Consider the following 22,304-nt stretch of genomic DNA (forward strand, 5'->3'; position numbering starts at 1 on the left):
CTGCTTGCTGTTATTCCTTTCTCAGAACACAAACAGACACGATGTGTTGCAATGCAATTCTGTCTTGGAAAAATACCTTCTTTTGGTTCCTTCAGCTTTGTGAAAATACTCCCTAATGAACTCATTGTTTTTCTTTACTTTCTACCACAAATTGTGTAACTATTCTATTAGAAATAAATATTTTACATTCTATAGTACATTATGTGTTTTAAGTTGTCTTAAGCCTTTTTTCATGGCTGTATATATTTCATGATGTATATTTCTTGGTGTGGGAATTTACTTGTGTTTATATATTAATCATGGCATTGATAAATTACTCTTAGTTAAAAGAAAACCGCATGTTTTTAGAGCCGCCTTTGTGTGGGAGAAAAAAAATGAATGCTTTTGGAGTCATTGGGTAGTGAGAGTTTATTTATTTCTCAGAATTGGAGCCTGTTTCCCAAGTCATCCATTCCAGAGACTGTTTCTTTCAAAGAGAGAAAAACTAGTGGGAATACAATTCCTTTTCAAAATTTTATTTAAATATCCACAGACTTTCCTATTGACAGATGCTCAGCCCTCTGTGTCTGAAGAGTGGCCACATGGATACGCTACCTAAGTCATCCTGCTGCTCTAGACAGAGTTATAAAATGGGCTCTCTCTTCTCATGTTATTCACAGCCTCGCCCCCACATGGCAATTTAATTAGTGCTTCCTGACCTGGATGTTTTCCTGTGATAGCGCGTCCTTGGCATAGATTATTTTCTCCTTTCCTGTGTGTGTGAGATATCCTATGTTGCTTGTATGATACAACATTCAACACGCCCATGGTCTGTTCCTAGTGTGTCGTCTCCACCACATGTGCTGGTCAGACTGGATTCTGTGCTTCTTCCTTTAAAGTGCATTGGCCAAATAGAATTTAGGTCATCTGGCTTCAAGGGAATGTGTCTAAGTGCAAGGTGCAAGCCTTTTGAGATCCTCTGGAAATGCATTCCGGTTGTTCCACATCCTTCTGCATTCTCCCGTATCTGGTCATGCTGCTCCCCATAAACAGCTCTAAAATCCGCCGTGCTTCATTGTAGGCATTTAAATAAATTTAACCGGCCTACAAAGTGACGAGCTTGTATCTTTCGTGGACTACAAAGTAGTCTGCGTGCTTTTTAAGCGTTGCCTCAAGGCACACCTAAATATAGATGCTCTGACTCAAGATGACACCCAGGAAGTTGGAGGCGGTGCCTTGGAACGTGGGCAATTCTGTTGGGTTTCAGCCGAGAAGGAAGGCCTTTTGTCTTCTGATGTATTAAGACACTAGAAAAAATATATTTTAAGTGATGTGAAATGCTAGTCCATATCACTACAGTGGTGGCGTTCTAATGCAGTTTCAGTAACATAAACACATTATCTGTGCCGCAGATGCTGCATTGCTAGCTAACTCGTAAGACATTGAACTGTCAGGACTGCAGCTGCTCTGTAGCGTCAGATCGAGTGTGGCTTCATTATACCACAGTACAGATGGCTTATGTCTTAGAAAACTAGAGAAAGGAGCCCTTGTGAAAACCATATTTTGAATTAGCTTATATATAATATGTTTCCACAAAAAAGATCAAGTAGGTAGGAAAACATATGCATGTACACACATGATCTATGATCTTCTCTGTGGCAGTTATTTCAGGAAACGTGGTCTCCAGTTTTTATCTTTTAAAAATATTTTTATTAATTCTTTGAGACTCTCCTACACTGCTTTGATCATATTCACCTCCCTTCCCCTGACTCTTCCCAGATCCACACCCTCTTCCATACTCACCCAGCTCTCTGTCCCCATTGGTTTTTACTCTTGGGCATGTGGCTACCTGCTGGAGCACAGTCAACCAAATGGGACCCACATCTTAAAACAACAACAACAACAACAGCAAAATACCTTTCCACTCGTGTTGCTCCTCAGGTTGGCCATGGGGCTTCATGCCCACCTCCACTTCCTTCCTGATTGTGTCTGTCTTGAGCCTGTGCACACTGTCACAGATGCTGAGTTCATGCACGCATCTGCCCCTTGTGTCCAGTAAACAGTCTTTGGTTTACTCGTTCACTGCCCCTGGCTCTTACCATCTTTCCACTCCCCTCTTCCACAGTGAACCCTAAGCCTTGGGGAGAGTGAGCGTGATGTAGGGGATTCCATGGCCTCTTATTCTCTACATCTTGACTGGTGCTGAGGTTTAAGGGATGCGCTAATGTATAATGGTAAATCACCTGGGGTCCGCTTAAACCACTAGGTCCACTAAACAGAGTAAAGAAGAAGGTTCTGCCTTGCCCTGTGATCTGTCTAGGCACAGGTCCTGATAACACTGCCAGGTATGGATTCCATCTTAAAGATCAGGCCTTAAATCCAATCAGAAAGAGGTTGGTTATTCCAGTGACGTTTGTGCCACTATTGCACCAGTGGGCATACCTTGCCAGGTCATTCATTATGTTAGCGCTCCGGGTTCTCAGCAGAATAGGTCGGTGATTACTTTTCTCCGTTGCTAGTGTGCATAGCTCTTTCCAGCACTAGGAAAACTAGCCAGTAGCCATGAAGCTTCTGGGTCAGCAACAGCTTAGTTTCTCCATGTTCTGGCTTAAGTTTGTATTGTCTTCAGCAATAGGGTCTGACTGCTAAGTTCTATGGGGTAACCAAGAGCAAGAACAATAGCCTTTAAGGTTTGAGGATCTGTGGGCCCCCACTGGTAACAGCTCCAGATGAGGTAACCCATTCCTGATACAGAGCTTTTCTTAGCCCACAGTGTCTGGTAGTAGATGAAGAGATAATGAAAATGGGAGCATTTATATTTAAAAATTAAACTTTTATTTTATTCAATTTGTTCAGAGTCATCTTGTCTTTTCCGTAATGTTCTAATCAACAGGACAAATGTTTTGTGGGAGGAAGGAGCTTGGGGTATACCTTCTCCATTACCTATCTTCTTAGCTGCATTGAATTGAGGAGGGTATTGCTGGAGTGTATATATGAATACATTGTGTGTGTGTGTGTGTGTGTGTGTGTGTGTATTTGCATGTGCACATGCAGAGGTTGACTGGCAACCGGCAAGCACCAGGGATCCTCCTGCCTGAGTACCCACACACCCAGCATTGGGATTACAGGCAGGTGCTACCACCCCAGAATTTCATGTGGGCACTAGGGAACCAGACTCAGGTTTTCATGCATCTGTAGCAAACACCGACTGGGCCATCTCTCCAGCCTTAGAGGTGGATTCTATTTTTTATTGAAAATAGATTTTTTTCATACAATAAAGTGTGATTACGGTTTCCCCTCCCACATCCTCCCCATCTTTACACCCACCAAGGTCTGCACCCTTTCTTCCTTCCTTCCTTCCTTCCTTCCTTCCTTCCTTCTTTCTTTCTTTCTTTCTTTCTTTCTCTCACTAGAAAACAGACGCGTATCTAAAGATAATAAAGACAAACAAACCAGAATAAGACAAAGCAAAGGAGCTAAAGAAAAAGCTCATGCAACACATGGCTGCAGAGACAGACACATTTGCACACATGGAAATCCCGTACAAACACAGAATTGGAAACTGAATGTTATATAACATAATGTAAGCAACAGACCTGTAAAGAAAAGCAAATCCCAGACAAAGCATTATGAGACAAAATAACAACAATAAAAACTCTCTTCTGGCTCTTTATATAAAACTGACCTCCCTGCCTGGTGTTCATGTTTGATCTCTTTATCTCTTCAGACTTCTGACAATGTCTCCAGCTTACAGAGAGTTTCCTTCCATCCCATCCCCCTCAGAGGACTTCTTTTGACCACCATGCCCTCTCTTTCTGTCCCTTTATCTGACTTCATTGTATTCATTACCTAACATTTTAAAATGTGTTGTCTGTCTCCAGCTTTAGTCTAGTCCCCATGGGTCAAGGAGTTCTTTCTGTTTATTGCTTTATCTGCAGCGTCCATAACTACATCCTCTGCATGGCAGGTGCTCAGTAAATATGGATCAAATGAATATTCTCAAGAAGATTTAACAAAGAATGCTCCCACATACGGTGCCTTTTGATCAGTTTGGTTGGGATAAGTGTGGTTACTTTAACGTTCCTCTCGAGATTTCTCCTGACCTAGAATTCCTGGATACGTCCCGACCACTGCACACCAATCACTCTGCTTTGAAGACAGGTGCTAGGATTCTGGATTCTCCGGCCAGGATTACTTTGCGGCGACATTCACTTTCCTTTCTTGGTTTGGGATCGGCACAGTTTGTTTTAAGTTCATGTTCATTCAGTCCCAGCCCACGGCAGAGAGTAGAGAGGTAACTCTTCTGCCCTCAGCCTACCGCCCTACCCCTAACTCACCTCTCTTCTCCCTTGGTCTCTTTTTCTTGAGAGAGTATCTCGCACATCCCAGCCTGGTCTCAAGTTCTGTTTTTGTTGAGGATGACCTTGAACTTCTGATCCTCTTATTTCCACCTCCCAAATGCTGGGCTTGCAAGTAGAAGATCCATCATGAGAGCTTTGTGTATGTTAAGTTGCCACTCTGAGAACGAGCCTTGAGGTCTCATGTGTTTTACGGGATTTCTGTCTTCAGGCTGGGTGAGGCTCTGTGCATAAAGTTCTGTCTGTGGGCTGAGTGCCAGATACCTCAATGCTGCTTCTTATCAGACCCAGGAGCCCCGGCCTTGCCTCCTAAGCCCAGAGACCCTGCCTTCCATCTTAGTTCAGGGACACAAGTTTTAGCCCCTGGAACCTCTGGCTTCTTGGCATCTATTCTGTTTCTGACCTCTTCACCTTGAAGTTTTTCTAACCAGACTCTATTTTGCATATATATTAAAAACAAAACATACTTCTGTGATACATTCACGCTTCCTATGTCTTTGGGGTGGGATAGTTTCCCATATCTGCTCAATCAAGCATGTTAATTAAAGATGTGTGGGGAAGTTACTATTTTAGCATTTTATAAGCAATGCCCCTGAAATGCTTGCCGCTTCCAAGAACCTATCTGCATGAGCAAGACCAGAAATGTGTATTCTATACCTCTAGATATTCTGATGCTTTGAGGAAAGGCTTGGTGCTAATCATGGATAATTCTTGTTCCATTGAACTTTAACACTTCTTAGAACTGTATATTTATTTTTTTTCTAAGATTTTTGGAGACTTTTTTCAAATGGAATATAATTATAAGGGTAACTTTAAATACTAAGAGCCATTGTTTTGAAATGTTTCACATTAATGCTAATACCAAGCCATGCTGACTGAATACTGGTTACCTTCCAAGGTGTTGTACATCCTGGATGCTCTCGTCTGACTTACAAATATTACCAATACAGTAAGATGTAACCCGCCCAGCAGGTCAGCTATTCAGGGTCTGAAGAGGCGCTATCTGAAAAAGACATGGGGGGAGAGAAGAACGAGACCAAGCAGAGTTTACTTGTCAAGGTCTCAGTTTATTGAAGCAAGCTTTTCATCTTAAATAGTTCTCCAGCAAGGAACTGCGGGCAGAGGGAGGGGGAAGGGAAGGAGGGACTCGGCAGCTTCGGCAGCTATGGGGGGGGGGTAGTTGCAAGGTCAGTGGTTAGAACACCTGTGGTTAGCAATAAGCAAGGAACAATGCGGGCACTCTATGGTGCTTTTCAGACCTTGAGTCTCTAAGATTAGCACTCAATGTTTTAATTAGCTTTAAGTTTTCTGTCTCAAGGTTTTACTTCAAGGCCCTGTAAGAAAAGAGAGGCCTGAAATGGCCCCTGACAGTAAGATTTGTCTTATGTATCTTCAAGTTGAAACGCACAAAGTATATAGTTTCATGTGTTTGGACAAATAAAATTGGAAACATTGTTGTCTCATCAGTAAACTTGCTCTGTTATGTGGTTTTCATTTACAAATTCATCTTTCCCTCACCAGCTATTAAGACATCTTATCTGAAATCTGAAGACTTTTTCAGGAAGCCCATTGTTCCCAGTACCAGTGAGTTCTTGGATTCAACAGACAGAAACTACTATGCAAAATTATGGGCCAAGCTTTCATCCAAAAAGTCACCTGTGGTAAGGGTGGGGCAGGTGGGATACATTATCATAGAAACTTACTCTGTCCCAGGTTTAAAAGGGGGGAGGGAGAGTAAGGGGTCATGGGCCGAGCATGGTAGCACATGTCTTTAATCCCAGCACTTGGGAAGCAAAGACAGGTGGATTTCTCTGAGTTTGAGGCCAGTCTGGACGACATAGTGAGACCCTGTCTTAGAAAGGGGGGGTAGCTGGGCGGTGGTGGTGCAACCCTTGAATCTCAGCACTCAAGAGGCAGAGGAAGGTGGATCTCTGTGAGTTCAAGACCAGCCTGGTCAAGAAGAGCTAGTTCCAGGACAGGCTCCAAAGCTCCAGAGAAAACCTGTATCAACGCCCCCCACCCAAAAAAAAAATGGTGGTTAGAATTTGGAGATTATTAAGTTTTCCCAAACTGTTTTTACATCTATGAACTGAGGACATAATTCCTTCTCCCCTGACCTCTAGGAACAGATACTATTCCTAAAATTGAATTTTCAATGTAAGTAAAGTTTTTGAGTACCTCAGGTTCCCAGCAAAACCCCTGGCATTCTCTTCCTTTGTTTGCAATAGAAAAATAGCACAATAAAACAAACCTGGGGAAATGTCTATTTCAGGGATCGAGTTCTCTGAGTTGGGATGTGACTATGAGTATCTGGGGGCTGTACTGGAAAACCAAGCCCACTACAGAGTGTGCTTCATGCAACGCTATGTGAAGCAGACCCCTAACTTTATCCCAACGCAGCCCTCTGGGACTGTCCAGAATCCAGCCCAGGTAGGAGTGCCTAACACACAGTAGGGCCTGTGTTCAGAGTAGGCTCTACTCATTTCCGTGTGTAATGGTTTTTATGTAATGACCTGGGAATGCAGAGACTTAAAAAATTACAGTTGCAGAATATACCTAACTTCTAGTTGGTCAACTCAAGGCCTGCCTGTTCAAAGCAAGTTATTACACCACCCTCCAGTCAACCATGGTCAGTGGTCAGTGGTCAGAAGAATCAGTGGAACCTGACCTGTGCCTAAGTGTTCTACCGTAAGACATGGCAGGTGTCAGGGACTCTAAGTGCAGGAAGTAGATGTTTCTGCTTTGCTTTTCTGGGTAACCTCTTGCACTAACTGTGGACTCTGCCTCACTCACCCACTCCCTTAGATGCAGTCTCCCACATTCCCACAAGTGTCCCGCTAGCTCTTCATTTCATATTGCTGAAGGCAAGAGTATAGTCAGCCTGTCTAACTCTGTAGCAACGCTTCTCAGGCCTTACAGACTCTGCAGCCCCCTGCCCCATCCCAAGGGCTCCAGACTGCAGCATCGTAGAGGCAGCAGGACGTGCATAAGCTCTTAAACATCTACAAGTGACGTGATGCTTGAGCTCAGGGAGGTTGTCTGACCAAAGCCAACCAAATCTAGAATTCTCCCCCACCCACCAGGAGTTATGAGAAATCAAACATCAGCCATTAGTAATGGAGATCATGCTCCATCTTTGGATCAGTTTAAGAATTCAAAGGCCTCTGGCTGTTCTGGGAGGCTTCAAAAGGACCTGTAAATCACATGGTAACCTTGGAGATGCTCCTCTTGTAAGTTCCTGGATTCTTCGTCAAGCCACTGGCTCCGGTATTTCCCACATTCTCTCTTCTTCAGCTGGTAGGTTGGTTTTCCTTTGTTCCCAGCTAAGGCTTAGGTAGCCCTGAAATCTTGCCATCTCCTGGATATCAGTTAGAAATCAACAGGAAAGGCATTTAATGGGAAGTGCCCACTGCTCTCTGTCATTCTGGTTCTGGGAAATACAGGACCCTTCAAGTCAGTCTCCAGTTTCTTCATTTGCCCTGGACACCCTGGCTCTCTTGAAAGGCATGGCTTGTTGCTTCTAAGAGCTGAGGCTCCCAAACCTAAGTTTTTAATCTCCCTTTGTATCCTTGAGCATCTGGAGTTTAGAGATAATTTTTTTTTAAAAAAAATATGATTTGGGCTAGCCTTGGTGGTGCAGAGACCCTATCTCAAATAAACAAACTACTACAACAACAAAAGAAATTTAATTTTTTAAAAAAAAATTTAATAAATGAAGTGAACAGCCTCTATAAAAACTTTAAAACACCAAAACATCAATTAAAAAGACACTAGAAAATGGCAATGTCTCCCATGGTCATGAACTGGCAAAATTAGTACTGTCAAAATGACTATATTACAGAAAGCAATCTCTACACTAAATGAAATTTTCATCAGAATTCTAATAGTATTCTTCAAAGAACTAGAAAAAAATCCAAAATTCATATGGAAGCATAAAGACCCCGAAGAGCCCAAGCAATCTTCAGGAGAATAAGCCATGCTGATGATATCACGATTCATCTCACGGTATATGCCATGGAGCTATGGCAACGAAATCAAGATGGCTCACAAAGGCAAACACATAAACCAGTGGAATAGAATAGTGGACTCAGAAATAAACGCGCCCACCTAAGCTACAGCCACCTGACCTTTGACTAAGGTATCAAAAACACATTGCCAAAAAAAAGACGGCATGTTCAGAAAATGCTTGGGATGCTGGGTATTCTCATGTGAAAGGATAGGAACAGGGAGCTGGGAATGCAGCTCCATTGCTAGGTCTTACCCAGCATGCATAAAGCCCTGAGTTCAGTCCCAGCTCCATGTGAAAGTGGACACGGCAGCACATGTCTACAATCCCAACACTTGGCAGGTCAGGGGAGGAGATCAGCAGTTCAACGTCATTTCAGTTGCTTAGTAAATACAAGGGCAGCTTGGACTACCATGGCACCCTGAAAAAAATAAACTAGATGCCCATCCCTCACCCTGCACAAAAATCAATTTTAAATGAGTGAGAAAAATCTTAATGTAAGACCTGGATTCGGAACCTGCTAGATGCACAGGGGAAAGGCTCGAGGAGGAATTGGAAAAGGGCGGCAGCGGCACAGGAAAGAGCTCAAGAGTTTCCTAGTCGGTCTGCATGGCATGAAAGCCCTTAGTCAGCAAAGGAAACACTTATATTCAGCAGAACAGAGAGTCAGTCTCAGAATGGGAAACAACCTTTGTCAACTACACGTCAGGGGATTGGTAGCTACACCTGATCTTATCCTAACGGCTAGTAAGCAAGTAGATTATTATCTAGGATCTATTTTTTAAAACTCCAAAAGTTAAACACACACACACACACACACACACACACACACACACACACACACACACAATCTATCCAGTCAGTAAATGCAATAATGAAATAAATAGGGTGTTCCACATTCTTAGGTTAGGGAAATGCAGATTAAAACTACCCTGGAATTCTCTCTTGTCCAAATCAGAATGGCTAGTAGCAATAAAACAGATGACAATAAATGCTGCCAAGGATGGGGATGGACAGGTCCCATAGATGCCAGTGGGACAGGCACTATCGTTGTCAATATGGAAACTTGTCAAATAGCTACAGATAGAATGACCATGTGACCCGACTCTTCAACCCCTGACTGTATATCTGAAGGATCCTAAGTCAGCGTACCAGAGATATTTACACATCTGAGTTTATTGTCATGTGATTCACAATAGACACAATATGGACCCATGCTGGATGTCCATCAAAAGATGAGTGGATGGATTAAAACAGTGTGGGGATGTGCAGAATGTAAGTGCAGTCATCTCTACAGGAGAATGGAATAATGGCACTCCTAGGAAACAGATGGAACTGGAGGCCATTGTGTTAGCAGAACAAGCAAGACTCAAGACTCAGGCAATACTGAATATTTCATTTGTACGATCTGTCGGATTGTACATGTATCTTTCTCTCTGTGTCTCTGCCTCCCTCTCTGTGCATATGCATGTGTGCGTGTATGCCTGTGTGTGCATGCATGTGCGTGCGTGCATGTGTGTGCATGTGTGAATGCATTTGTGTGTGTGTGTGTGTGTGTGATGTGAAAGTAGAAGGGATTATGAGAGGAGGAAGAGATCTAATGAAGCAGGAAGGAGGAACAAGAGAGGGTAGTGGAATAAATGTCATGAGAAGCGAAAGGGGGAAGGAGATGAGAGGGCCGAGAAAGAGGAAAAGGGGAAGAATAGGAACCAGTTATATGAAATGTTATAATGAAATTATGTTTTAGTATACTAATAAAACTATCTTTGTATAAAAGGAAAAGAAAGAAAATATAAAAAGAAGCCAGGCATATGGTGCATACCTTTATCTCAGTACTTGGGGGTGAGGCCCTGCAGAGGCAGATGGATTTCTGTGAGTTAGAGGTCAGCCTGCTCTACTGAACTAGTTTCAGAACAGCCAGGGCTATACAGAGAGGCCTCTTGTGTGTGTGTGTGTGTGTGTGTGTGTGTGTGTGTGTGTGTACAGACAGAGATGCACATATATATGTATGTATGTATATCTATACACACACACACACACACACACACACAGAGGGGGGGACTGGAAAAGGAAAGCCCTTGACAGTGAGAGACCAAGTAGAATTTGCACTCCACTTGCTTTGGGGTATTTTGAAATTCTGTTTCTCTGAAACATATTTCTCACCTGTGTTGACGATTGCATTCTTGTGGTTTTGATCAACCCACGTTAAAATGTATTGACAGTCTCTCACAAAAGAAACTTATTTGCCAGGAGATGTCACATTCTCTTCTGAGCATTGCCAATACTGTCTACTTTATTACATCATTGTCCTAAATGCACATGAAATGTCTTCATAAATTAATGACTTAGGAAACATGTTCGTCATTGCCCTGTTGGTGACGGTTGGCAGGGAATGGGGAAGAGCTAAGACCTTCGACTATCCTGGTCCATGTTCAGAAACAGCATCTCTTCCTTTGTGAGATCAGCAGCAGCCTTGTATCACCCCAGGCTTCCACCAGTTGCCGGGACTTATGCTTCTGCTACAGTAGGCTTAGTAATTCTGATAAACCCTCCTGCCCAAGACAACTAGAAAATGTGGATTTAAAAAGAAATCTACTTAAAGGCATCAGAGAACAAACAGAAGAATGGAAAGTGGCCTGGCCTGGAATTGGGGGCAAAGATCCTGAGAGGTGAGCCTGTACCAGAGGTCGCTTATCTCCTTTGACCTTTGGTTGAGGGTCGGACGTCACTGTTGACCTTCCTGTGGAACAACAGCAGCATTGAATTCTGGGCGCCGCGAAGAAATGCAGCCTAGTGAGCTGGAGGTTGGGTTGGTAAGTGAAGGACTCTCACCTTGGGGAGAAGGTGAGCAGGGGTACACAGGGCTTCACAGTCCCTCGCTCCTGCAAGCACACCTGCTTCCAGCAATGTTGCCAGGTACCCACGGCAATGTTTCTACAAGCCATTTTGAAAATGCAATGTCTAATATATAATAAGAAAATTATCAAGTATGAAAAGAGATGGGAAAATATGAGGCAAAAATAAAAGAATCAGCAGATACAGGAATAAACCTCCAGGACTTCCTGATACTAGAGGCAGCAAATACAGAGTCTGAAGCCTCCAAAATCTAATATGACTGTACTTGCAGCCCCCAATGCATAGGAAAATCAATCCGAAAAGTAGAGATCATGAAGTACAAGTGGAAGTTATGAAACCTGGGACAGAGAACAGTAACTGAAATTAGTACCCGATTAGATATAGCTCAGTATAGAAATCACTAGATGGAGAGATTAGTAAGAAGACTCATTCTTAGACAATATGACAGAAATATGGCGAAAGGGAAGATGCATAAAGCCAAGAGTGAAGAACCCCAGCCGTGTTACCGGGTCCTAAAAAGAGAGACAAGAGCGCGAACACAAGCCCCACGTGGAGAGCTTAGGGGTAAAGCCTTTTATCTCATGGAAAGAAGTCACCAAGCTATACATTGGAGAATTCTCAAAAATCCAATTGATACATATTTGTATTGAAATCATACTGCACTAAAATAAAAGATTCCTTTTCATCTAAAAAATAATCAAATGGGGAAAGATTGTTGTCTATGGTACAGCATTTTAGGGAGATAGTAACTTTGCAAAAGACCTCACCGAAGATTGTTAAAGTGATCAGTTGTTGTTAGCCAAGAATTTCATCCCTAGTGACATATTAGCAGGGAGGTGAACTAAGGATAATTCCAGACAACACCACAGAAGACCCGACACAGGAAACCTACCTGAGAGGGAACACTCGAGAGTGTTATTCAGACAGAACGCAGGGGCCAGCAAGATGGCTCATTGGGCAAAGGCGCTTGCTGGCAGTCTGAGTTTGATCCCCCCGAGCCCACATGCTGGAAAGAAAGAACTGAGTCCAGCAAGCTTTCCTTTGGCCTCACGTGTATGCCATGCTCCACAAGTGTGCACAAACTGATAATGTCACAAAGAGCTGTTGCTAATATGAAATACTAATGATCTTTCTTTATATGTACATATCATTAAGATTTTTGATATAAAAATTTAAGTAAACTATTTGTTGTACCTTAATTATAATGAAGACACAGGGGCCTAAAATTTATATCCATCAGACTAGAGAGGTGGCTCAGTGGTTAAATCAGTTGCTGCTCTTGTAGAGGGCCCCGATTCATGTCTCAGCAACCCTATGTTGGCTCAGAATCACCTGTAATTCCAAGTCCAGGAGATCCAATGCCCTCTTTGGCCTTCAACAACATTATGCATGCATGTGATCCATGCCCACACTCAGGTAGTCACATATCTACATAAAATAAAACATCTTAAAGGAGACAAGAGAGGAGAAGGGGAAGGGTTTAAATGGAGATGCGATGTCCAAGGATCTCTCTGACGTCCAGGTAGAGGACAAATGCCCATTGGACCTTGGTGACACAAGGACACGTAGCTTAGCTTCTGGGAAGTCACTAAAAGAGGAGTAAGAGAAACATAGCTTTTAATCTAATTGGCTATGGGGCTGGAATGACAAATAATATAACATTGTATTGACCAGCAGGACAAAGAAACAGTAAGTAAATGGTGCCAAGTTCAGAAACAGCTCAGAAATGCCCTTGACAATCCAGGCTGCCTCTGAGGGCCTCTTCTTAGTCCATGACTACAGCCAGTGGCCATGTCTGTGCATGCTGTCACACACGTGGAAAACCATGGGCTGGAAACCCCTGCTGACTGTAAAAAGCAAGGAAGCAACTCTGGCAGTGATAGCAATGACTGCAGACACAACTCTACTCCCACCGTGACCACCCAACCCCCTAAAAAAGTCACAGCCTAAACAGCAAGCCATCAAAGAGAACTCTTAAAAAGTGTGGTAAGGATGTTACCTTACCACAAATGGCAGGGGTGGGGGAAGGGAAGGACTCAGTTTGATTTAAGGAGCAGGCCGATGAGAGTTTGGCCATGCTCCAGTGAGTATATAGATAACACAAATTGGACTCTTTTTTTTCTGTTTATTTTTATTTTTTAGGGGGTCACAACAGTAGGGGGATGGACATGGAAAAACTGGGAAGTGAGTGTGATTGGGGTGCATGATGTAAAATTCCCAGAGAATCAGTAAAAATATGTTTAATAAAAGGAATGCACTTGACAAAGCTATCATTTATTCAATAAGTATAAAATGTACAAGGAATTTCAATATGATAACAATAATTAAATATCTTCAAAATTGAAGAATACTTTTTCTTCCTTTAAAAAAAGATATTTCTTAGCTAGGTGTCGTAGCTCATGCCTTTAATCCCAGCACTCAGGAGGCAGAGGCAGGAAGATCTCTGTGAGTTCAAGGCCAGCCAGGTCTACAGAGCGAGTTCCCGGACAGCCAGAACTACAAAGAGAAACTCTTTTGAAAAACAAAACAAAGAGGCTCTCTTTTATTTTTTTATGTATTTGGGTGGTTTGCCTGCATGGATATATGTGTATCACATGTATGCATTGCCTGTGAAGCACAGAAGGGAGCGGCAGAGCCTGTGGAGCTGAATTACAGATGTCAGTGAGCTGCCCTGTGGGTGCTGGGAACCCGACCTACAAGAGCCGCAATGCTCTTAACTCCGGAATCATCTCTGCAGCTGCCTAAAATATGTTCTGACTAGTATCTAAAAATAAAAGGGTTAATAATGAATCTGATAAAAGATGTATAATGTCTCTGCATAGAAAAATATAAAAATATTATTTAAAAACCTAAGTAAGCGAAGAGGTCACAGTTATGAATTACAAGAGTTGATACTGTACATACGCCAGCTCTCTTCAAGTCCGTAGTTATGATGCAAGCCAGTCAAAAATTCCCACAACTCTTTGAGAAACTTGACAAGTTGAACTTAATATTTCTGTGGGGATGCTGGCAGCATCGTAGAGGGATAAGAACATACTGAAGGAGAGCCCTACACAAACCTCTTCACAGATGGGACCAACTTAGGAGGAGGGTGGCACTGGTGGGCAGGAAGAAGATGAGGTCTTTGCCTAGCATTAGCTGCATACAAACGGGAGGTTAAGTTTAATTCCAGCCTTATACCATGTGCAAAACCTAAGGGGTGCAATACATAATATTATGTATACATACATACATACATATATATATATATATATAATATGAAGAACAAAACCATACTTCTGAAAGATTATGTAAGAGAAATTTTTATGACTATGACATGGTGAATAGTTTCTTCAATATAAACACAAACAATGCTAACTATATTGGAAACACTGAATTACATTAAAATTAAGGACTTCTGACCAGGGAAAATAGCTCCGCCACTAAGCATGGGGTCCTGAGTTCAAAACATGCAAGGAGAGAACCAATCCTAAAAGTTGTTCCTTGAGCTCCACATGTACCCTGAGGCATGCATACATACATACATACATGCACACATACATACACAAATGCATACATACTATATAAATAAATGTAATAAAAAATTAAGAACTTATATTAATAAAAGTGACATTAATTTCTTTAAAAGGCAAAACACAGAGAGATACTTGCGAGGTATAAGTGGCAGAATGTTTGTATCCACAATATATAAAGAACTCTTACAGGACCAAACAGGTCATGTACAGGAAACCTTTACAAAGAAAACACCCAGGTGCCCAGTAATGGTATGGCAGATACATATCACCATGAGACAATGCAGGTTATAATCATAACTACATGCTCATAAGAATAAACTAAAAGTGCTAAAATTATCAACCAGCCTCAACACATGATAGTGAAAATTCTTATACAGCTGATGGGAGGTTCAACAGCATGTTTAGACAGCAGTTGGACATATTTGCATATGTTGAACATACACGTGGCCTATGCTTCCGTTATGAAAAGAGGGACATACACACCACACTAGGAGCTCAGGACTGTTTACAGTAGCATCGGCCACAGTGGCCCTAAACGGGAAATCCAGATGTGTAACTGTTAAATACACAATGAACTATGTACAATAATGTAAATGAATATATTTTGATTTAAGCATATTTGAAAGACACTAACTTCTTGCAGTTTTAATCCATATCCAAATTCAAATAATCTCACCTTTGGTCAGTGATGTCTCTTCCAGCTGTGTCTCTGAAATGGAATCTTTGATGCCCCCTTTGCCAATTAGCATGACAAGCTATCTCATGCCCTTGTATTTTACAAGGTCCAGACCCAACTCTGGTTTGATGTAAAATGCTCCCCAGGGGCTGTTTGAATACTTGGTCCCCAGCTGGTGGCACTGCTTGGGAAAGTTGTGGAGCCTTTCTGATCATGGCCGCTGTGATGTGACTGGCCAGCCCCTACTCCTGCCACCATGCCTTCTCTGCCCGCAGCTGTGTCTTTTCGTGGTGCAGAGATGTCCCCCTGAAACCAAATAGACCCTTTCTCCCTTAAGGTGCTTTTGTCAGGGAACTTATCGCAGCCACAGATAAGTGACTAAGATATCTCGGAGCTTGTTTTCACACGAAGCTGCCTTGGTTTCCTTCAGTGACAGGTCATGGTCCAACAACACAGTGTGGTGGTCAGGGATGCCCGTTGCTATTGGAGTGGCCATTACTTCTGGAACTCTGTTTAGGGGGAAAGACACTAGGGACAAAACCCAGGGCATTGTTCTTGCCAGCCAAGCTTCTACCACAGGGTTATAGTCTCCACCCTCTGGTTCTTGGACTAGATAAAATATTCCCTGAGTTCAACTTGATATTTCTAATTAAAATTCGGGGCCTCGTGAGATTTGCTTTTTCTATTATACTTTTATCTTTTTTCCACACTGAGAATCCTTCCCAAAGGCTTCTCAAGGACCTGGGCGATGATAGGATTATGATAGCCTGCTAAATTACTCTCTGGCTTTATCCCACACCACGAGAACAGCCTCTGAATAGCGATGTTAATACAACCAGCCCCCGTTAGGAAAACCGAACCATGGTTTTCAAATGTCCTTTCCTTTCTTCTTCTCATTTTATTAGTTCTTTGAGAACTTCCTAGAAAGCATTTTGACCATATTCACCCCTTCCTCCCTGATCCCTCCTCTCTTTCCTACCCAACTAATTTTGTGTTTATTTTTCAAACCCCATTAAGTACAGTTTGTGTTGCCCATATATTCTTGGCTATGTGGTCTTCACTGGAGGGTAGTCAACCCACCCTGAGCCACGCCCTTACAGACGCTCCCTCTCCCAGCATCTTCAACTCCAGGTATCTTCTCAGCTAGGGCTGGGTTGTTTTCATGGTCCACTACATTGTTTATGGCTGCACGACAGCTACACGTTATTATTCTGTGTTCTTCATCTGTATTAACTCTGAAATCTGCGTCCACTGAAGACCCTCCATTAGCTACAGCTCAGTATCTGGCTTTTTGTATCAATCACCCTGTACACAGAAAGAGCCGTTAAAACAGTTCCCTGAGTTCTTGTAGGCGGGTACCAAGTCTGTTTCAGGCTGAGGCGCTGTATTCAAATCATGGTTTCCCTTGTTTGTTTTCATCACGTGTTCTCAGCGTCTGTCTGTTGAATCTCCACCTCGGAAATATTTGTCCTTTTCTCCAAAATCCCTTGACCTCTTTCTTTCTTTTGGATTTTCAGTTTTTTCTTCTTTACCCACTTTCTAGTTCTCTTAAGCTATTCTCTCTCTCTCTCTCTCTCTCTCTCTCTCTCTCTCTCTCTCTCTCTCTCTCTCTCTCTCTCTCTGTCTCTCTCATCATACTTGTATTTCTTCTGGCTTAGTTGTTTCTGTAGTCATCTTTTTCCGTGTATTTCTAGTTCATTCCAGAGTTCTGCCACCTCACTTGTGGGTTTTGATTATAATGTATTTGTTCTGTACTGCCGTGTGTCTTTTACTTCTGTCTTTGTGTTTACTTTGAAGTGCTAGATTACAGGTTTTACCTGCTTTGTGTGTAAGCATTGTCTGAAAGGGAGGTGTTCACCTATTTTTTTCCCTTGGGATAACATGTGAAACTGGACTAGATACTTTATGTTGCCCTCTATATTAAGTTAGTTTTCTCAGAGTTTCTGAAGTGACCACGGTTCCTTCAAACAACCCTAAAATATATGGCAGTTCCCCCCACCCCGAGCTCTCCTGGCAGTGTCTGCTGCCTGAGCTCCACCTCAGTCTAGAACTTCCTTTCTCCCTGTTGATGCTGTCCTGTGAAATGTGTATCCCGTGCTCCTCCGTGTCTCTTGTGTGTGGTGGTCTGAATGAGATGTCTCCACATTCGCAGGCATCTGAATCTTCGGGTCTCAATTGGATCCCTCTATGGGCAGGAGTAGGAGGTGTGCCCTTGACAGAGGAAATATATATATCACTTGGAGGCCTGCTTCGAGGTTTTAAAAAAGGATTTCCGGTGTGCCCTCACCTCCCTCTCCTTCTGTTAGTTGGCGAAGATGTGAGCCCCGGGCTCTCAGCTTCCAGCTCCCACCAAGTGTCTGCTGCCTGTTGTCATTCTGTTCCCATCAGAAGGACCCTCTGGAGTCATAAACCCCAAGCAAGGCCTTCCATTGGCCATGGTGCCCTCTCACAGAAACAGAAAAATAGCTAAGGCAGGGCGGGAGCAGTCCTCAGAAAAGTCTGAAAATTTTAGATGATTCAGTTCCTTTAATTGTGGAGGTCTGTCCTCACCCCCCTGGAGAGTGGGGCACCTCCTCCTGTGTTTCAGCTGTGGGCTTGAAGGGATATTTTTTGATCTGGTTTTGATTTCACTATGTGGCTCCTTTTTTTTTTTTTTTTTTATTCTTTGACACTTCCGTATTCGGCTGTGATGAATCTGAATAGTTTTCACCCTCCCCTCCCCCCTGCTCCTCACCCTTTCCCCATGGAAGCCTTTCTTCTTCCTAATAAGACCGGCTCCTGCCTCCGTGTGTACTTGGTGTGTGTGGCCCACTGCGTGTAATTAGAGCTGCCTGTGTGAGTGCAGCTATAGCTAAGGCTGCCGTGCATTTTCATGCGGAGGCCATGGGAGATCCAAAACTTACTTTGGGACTTGGAGTGGGGATTGAGCTCAGAGATTGAGCACTGCCTAGCATGTGAGCCTGAGATTTTTATCCCCAGCACCTCCAAATAAAAACAAAAATAAAACCCATGTTAACATTCCATCGGGAGGAGTTATCTGCCGAGTTACAGCATAGTTTAAATCAAGCATCAAATTATCAAAATAATAAGAAGAGCATAAGAAAAGTCACAGCAGTAAATGTTTGAACCTAGAATGATTCATGGCAAAAGAATGGTGTATTTACATGACATTGAATAATAACCAAAAAGGAGCCAGAAAGTCTTCCTTCAAAATGCTCAGTGGCTAAGGGCATGAACTGCACAATAGGGACCCAAGCTCAGTCTTTCTTGGCGATACAGAAAGAAAGGCAATTGGCTGGGAATCAGATCAGAGCGCCCACCACTCGACTCCAGAGAAGCCTCTTGTTGTGGTAGATGATAATCAACACAGAGACCCACAACTGGACAGCATGCAGAGGGTGAGAGACTCCGGATCAGTCAGTCCTAAAGGAGATGTTTTCATCAAACCTGTCCTCCCAAGGATCTATGTTGAAGAGATTCTAAACTCTGAAAAACCGTAAGAGCCACAGGCGGGAGATGAATACAAAGAAACAGTGCCTTCAGACACAACAGCCCTGGTGCACATATAAGCTCACAGACACCGGGACAGCACACACAAGACCTGCACAGCTTCTGACTTGATAAATCCCAGCACCCAGCACAGAGAAGGGGGGGGAGGAGGATGGACACAAAGCCCCGCCCCAGCCAAGAAACTGTTTGCCATGAATACCTGTCGGGAAAGGGAAATTTTCTGCAATGGAGCATCCCTGGGCATATCAATCACGTTCCAGGGCAGGCCCCAGGTCCAGGAGTAGCTGACCAACACAAAATGAGCTCCATGTTTTCACGTGCTTTCTTTTATGTGTTTGTATTTTTTGTTTGTTTGTTTTCATTTTTTGTGGTATTTTGAGAGCGATAAAAACCATGAAGTTGGATGGGTAGAGAGGTGGGGGGTGGGGACCTGGGACAAGTTGAAGGAGGGAAGAGAATAGAATGAGAATATATTATGTAAAAAAAAAAACTTTAAATAAAAAATATGGAAAGAGAACCAACCCCACAAAGTCTTTCAACTTCCCACACGGGTACGGTGGCATATCCTACCCCTCTCACAGAGTGCACACGTGCACCAATAATGTAAAACATAAATAGTAAATAAATAATCCTAAAAGCAAATATTCACAGAGTTTGCTGGAGTATAGTTATTTTTGTTTCAGTGTGAAGCCATGAAATGCATTTTTGCAGTTACTTACAGATTTTCCTCTGTGGGTTTGAATAGAGCTCGCTTCTCCTTTCTCGTGGTGGTGTAGCCTCCTTGGCCCTCTCCACATACATTTTCTTCTCCTCCTGCCTAAGAGACAGGAGCACTGTCAAGAGAAAGAGGAAATGCTCTTGGTAAGGCAGTGCCCCCCAGAGAGCCGGTGTCCAGTGAGCTCATGAAAACTTCCACGAGTCAGGCTCTAAGACTAATTTTAATTTCCAACCCTTGACCTCAGCTTTTTCAAGATAGGAGTGGCTGACAGCAAGTCCCACTCCTGATCGTTTTAAAAAGGGAAATAGCATCCATTTTATTGTTCAGTAAAGACAATTATTGAGCCCTCACTCTGTGCTGTGTGCAGGGCATACAGGAGTGATGCAGTGGCCCAAGGGATATGTGGTCTCGGGATGTGCCGGCTTTGGCAGAGATGCCAGTTCTGACATTAGTACAGAGCCACGCCTACAGGCATGTGCTTGTAACAAGAACACATGTTTAGAATCGCTTCAGTGTCATTCTTAATAATAATAATAATAATAATAATAATAATAATAATCCCCAAAGACATTAAACCCTTGAAACCATGCCAGTTCCCAAGGCTTACTGTGACCAGCTGTAGCTTGAACCCTGGCATGCCTGTTTGCTGTTGTTCCTTCTCGGTTTTACGTGAAAGCCAACTTACAGTGGGGTCTTGTCAGGAACTAGAGAGCCAAGCATTGAGGCTTATTTCAGATTAAGTTATGATTAACGTACTTCAAGCACACTTGCTGTTTAAAGGACATGCTGTAACACACCGCTTCTCAAATAATGGTTTTTATGTATAATAAATAAGCACTTGCTACATTTTGTGTAGTAAAGGAAGAACTTTATATCTGGGCACTTAAAGTACGGTGATGCAGTATCTGAATGGTTGCTGAGCAGGTCGCATGCATTGGAGGATCTGATTATAAACACCTGTGGTGACTATAAACAGCGTGTATACTCTTTTTTCCTTTTTATTTCTTTCTTTTTCCTTTCCCTTTTTTTTCTTTTTTTTTTTTTGTCCTGTGTTTTTCCAGGTTTCTTTTAATGAAAACCATGAACCTTTTAGATTAAAAAAAATGTGTCTTTTATATCCCTGTATTGCCACCCAGTCAGTGTTCCCTAAGTCTTTACATTGATAATGATGAAGGCGGAATACAGAAGAAGGAACCCTCGATTTTTACTGTCTTCAAACCATGCTTAATTATGGTTGAATGTTTGTTCAGTTACTTCATGTGAAAAGATAAAAGCCAACGCCACCTCAATGCCCTTCAGAAGTTTACAATCTCATAAGGAAGTTTTAAAAAATTCAAGGCCTGGCATGATAGCACATATCTGCTTTCCTGGTGCGAGAGGCAGAGCCAGGGGGATCACTGCAAACCTGGTCTGTGTAATGAGTTCCAAGACAGCTAGGAGCAGACAGCAAGAACTTGTCTCAAACAAGCATAAAACATGTGATCATGATTGTTACTAAAAACTCTCTCTCTCTCTCTCTCTCTCTCTCTCTCTCTCTCTCTCTCTCTCTCTCTCTCTCTCTCTCTCTCTCTTTCACACACACGCAAACACACACACACACACACACACCCCTTGCCTATCAATGCCTGCTGCACGTGGAAGAGCTGGCCCTGCCTCTTCATCTGCTGTAGCCCTGAGGAGAATGGCCCCTACACCTTATCTGGACTATGCAGTAGAGCTGACCTTGAAGGTGTAGGTGTGAGGACCGAAAGCAGGAGACGCCCCTTGCTCATCTCTGCAAAGAGTGAACTTGCCAGGCAATGAAGGAGAACTGAGCCTGGTGGGGAGGACAAGGGAGAGATGGAGGGCTGACCAACCCTAGCCAGGCCCAGAATCAGGGTTATGAGTTGGCCCACCTTAGTATTCACCTCATACATGATCTGCTGGAGCACATGAAGGGACCAGTCCTGCAGACCTGCAGACCCAGAGCTGCAGGATCTCCACAACACAGGGCAACAGCAGGATATCCTAGAGGGTGGGAAATTAATGGGTGCAAGATGTGTAATACGAAAGACACAAAGAATAAATTTAAATAAGCTATCATATTATGGGCGTGGATGTGGCTCAATTGGTAGAGTGTTTGTCTACTGTGCAGAAAACCCTGGGTTTAATCCCTAGTACAGCATGGGATGGGCGTGGAGGCACACGCCTATAATCCTAGCAGTGAGAGGTGGTAGGAGGGTCAGAAGTTCAAAGTTCAAGGTCATTTTTTACTGTAGTGTATTTGAAGCCAGGCCACATACATGAAATCCTGTCTCTGAATAAATAAAAAGTAAAATTACAAATTAAAGATACTGACATTATTATTGGTCAAATAAAATTTCCCTATTAAATTTTAGTGTCTGAAAAGTATTTGGCTTATTTATAAAATTTGTTTTTCTTTCCACTAAAGAAGTATCTATTGTTTTTATGTCTGTCTGCCCTGTTCCCCCTTTCCTCTCATGTATTTGGAAATCTCTAGTAAGGAGAAAATGATTATGCTCATCTGACATCTTCTTCATGTTAATTTTCTGGTCATGTATCTTGCCTAGGAAAGAGATTCTTTCCAAAGACAGCACGAGACAGCCCGGCAAGCGCTCATGGGAAAGACGCCCCGTGGTCACACACTCCTGTTTCAAAGGTAGTGATTTATCACACCGGCTGATGC

General features: G+C 42.9%; 1 protein-coding gene across 1 annotated transcript in view; it reads left to right on the top strand.

Moving 5' to 3' along the window:
* The window catches only part of Lrguk (leucine rich repeats and guanylate kinase domain containing), a 111,903-nt gene that overhangs the window by 83,543 nt on the left and 6,056 nt on the right, over window positions 1–22,304 (top strand). The window contains exons 16-17 of the mRNA XM_038319817.1: window positions 5,859–5,998; window positions 22,189–22,277. Coding sequence (XP_038175745.1) covers window positions 5,859–5,998; window positions 22,189–22,277 — 229 coding nt within the window. The remainder of the gene's footprint in view (window positions 1–5,858; window positions 5,999–22,188; window positions 22,278–22,304) is intronic.

Source organism: Arvicola amphibius, chromosome 2 (assembly GCF_903992535.2).
Source record: "Arvicola amphibius chromosome 2, mArvAmp1.2, whole genome shotgun sequence".
NCBI lineage: Eukaryota > Metazoa > Chordata > Mammalia > Rodentia > Cricetidae > Arvicola > Arvicola amphibius.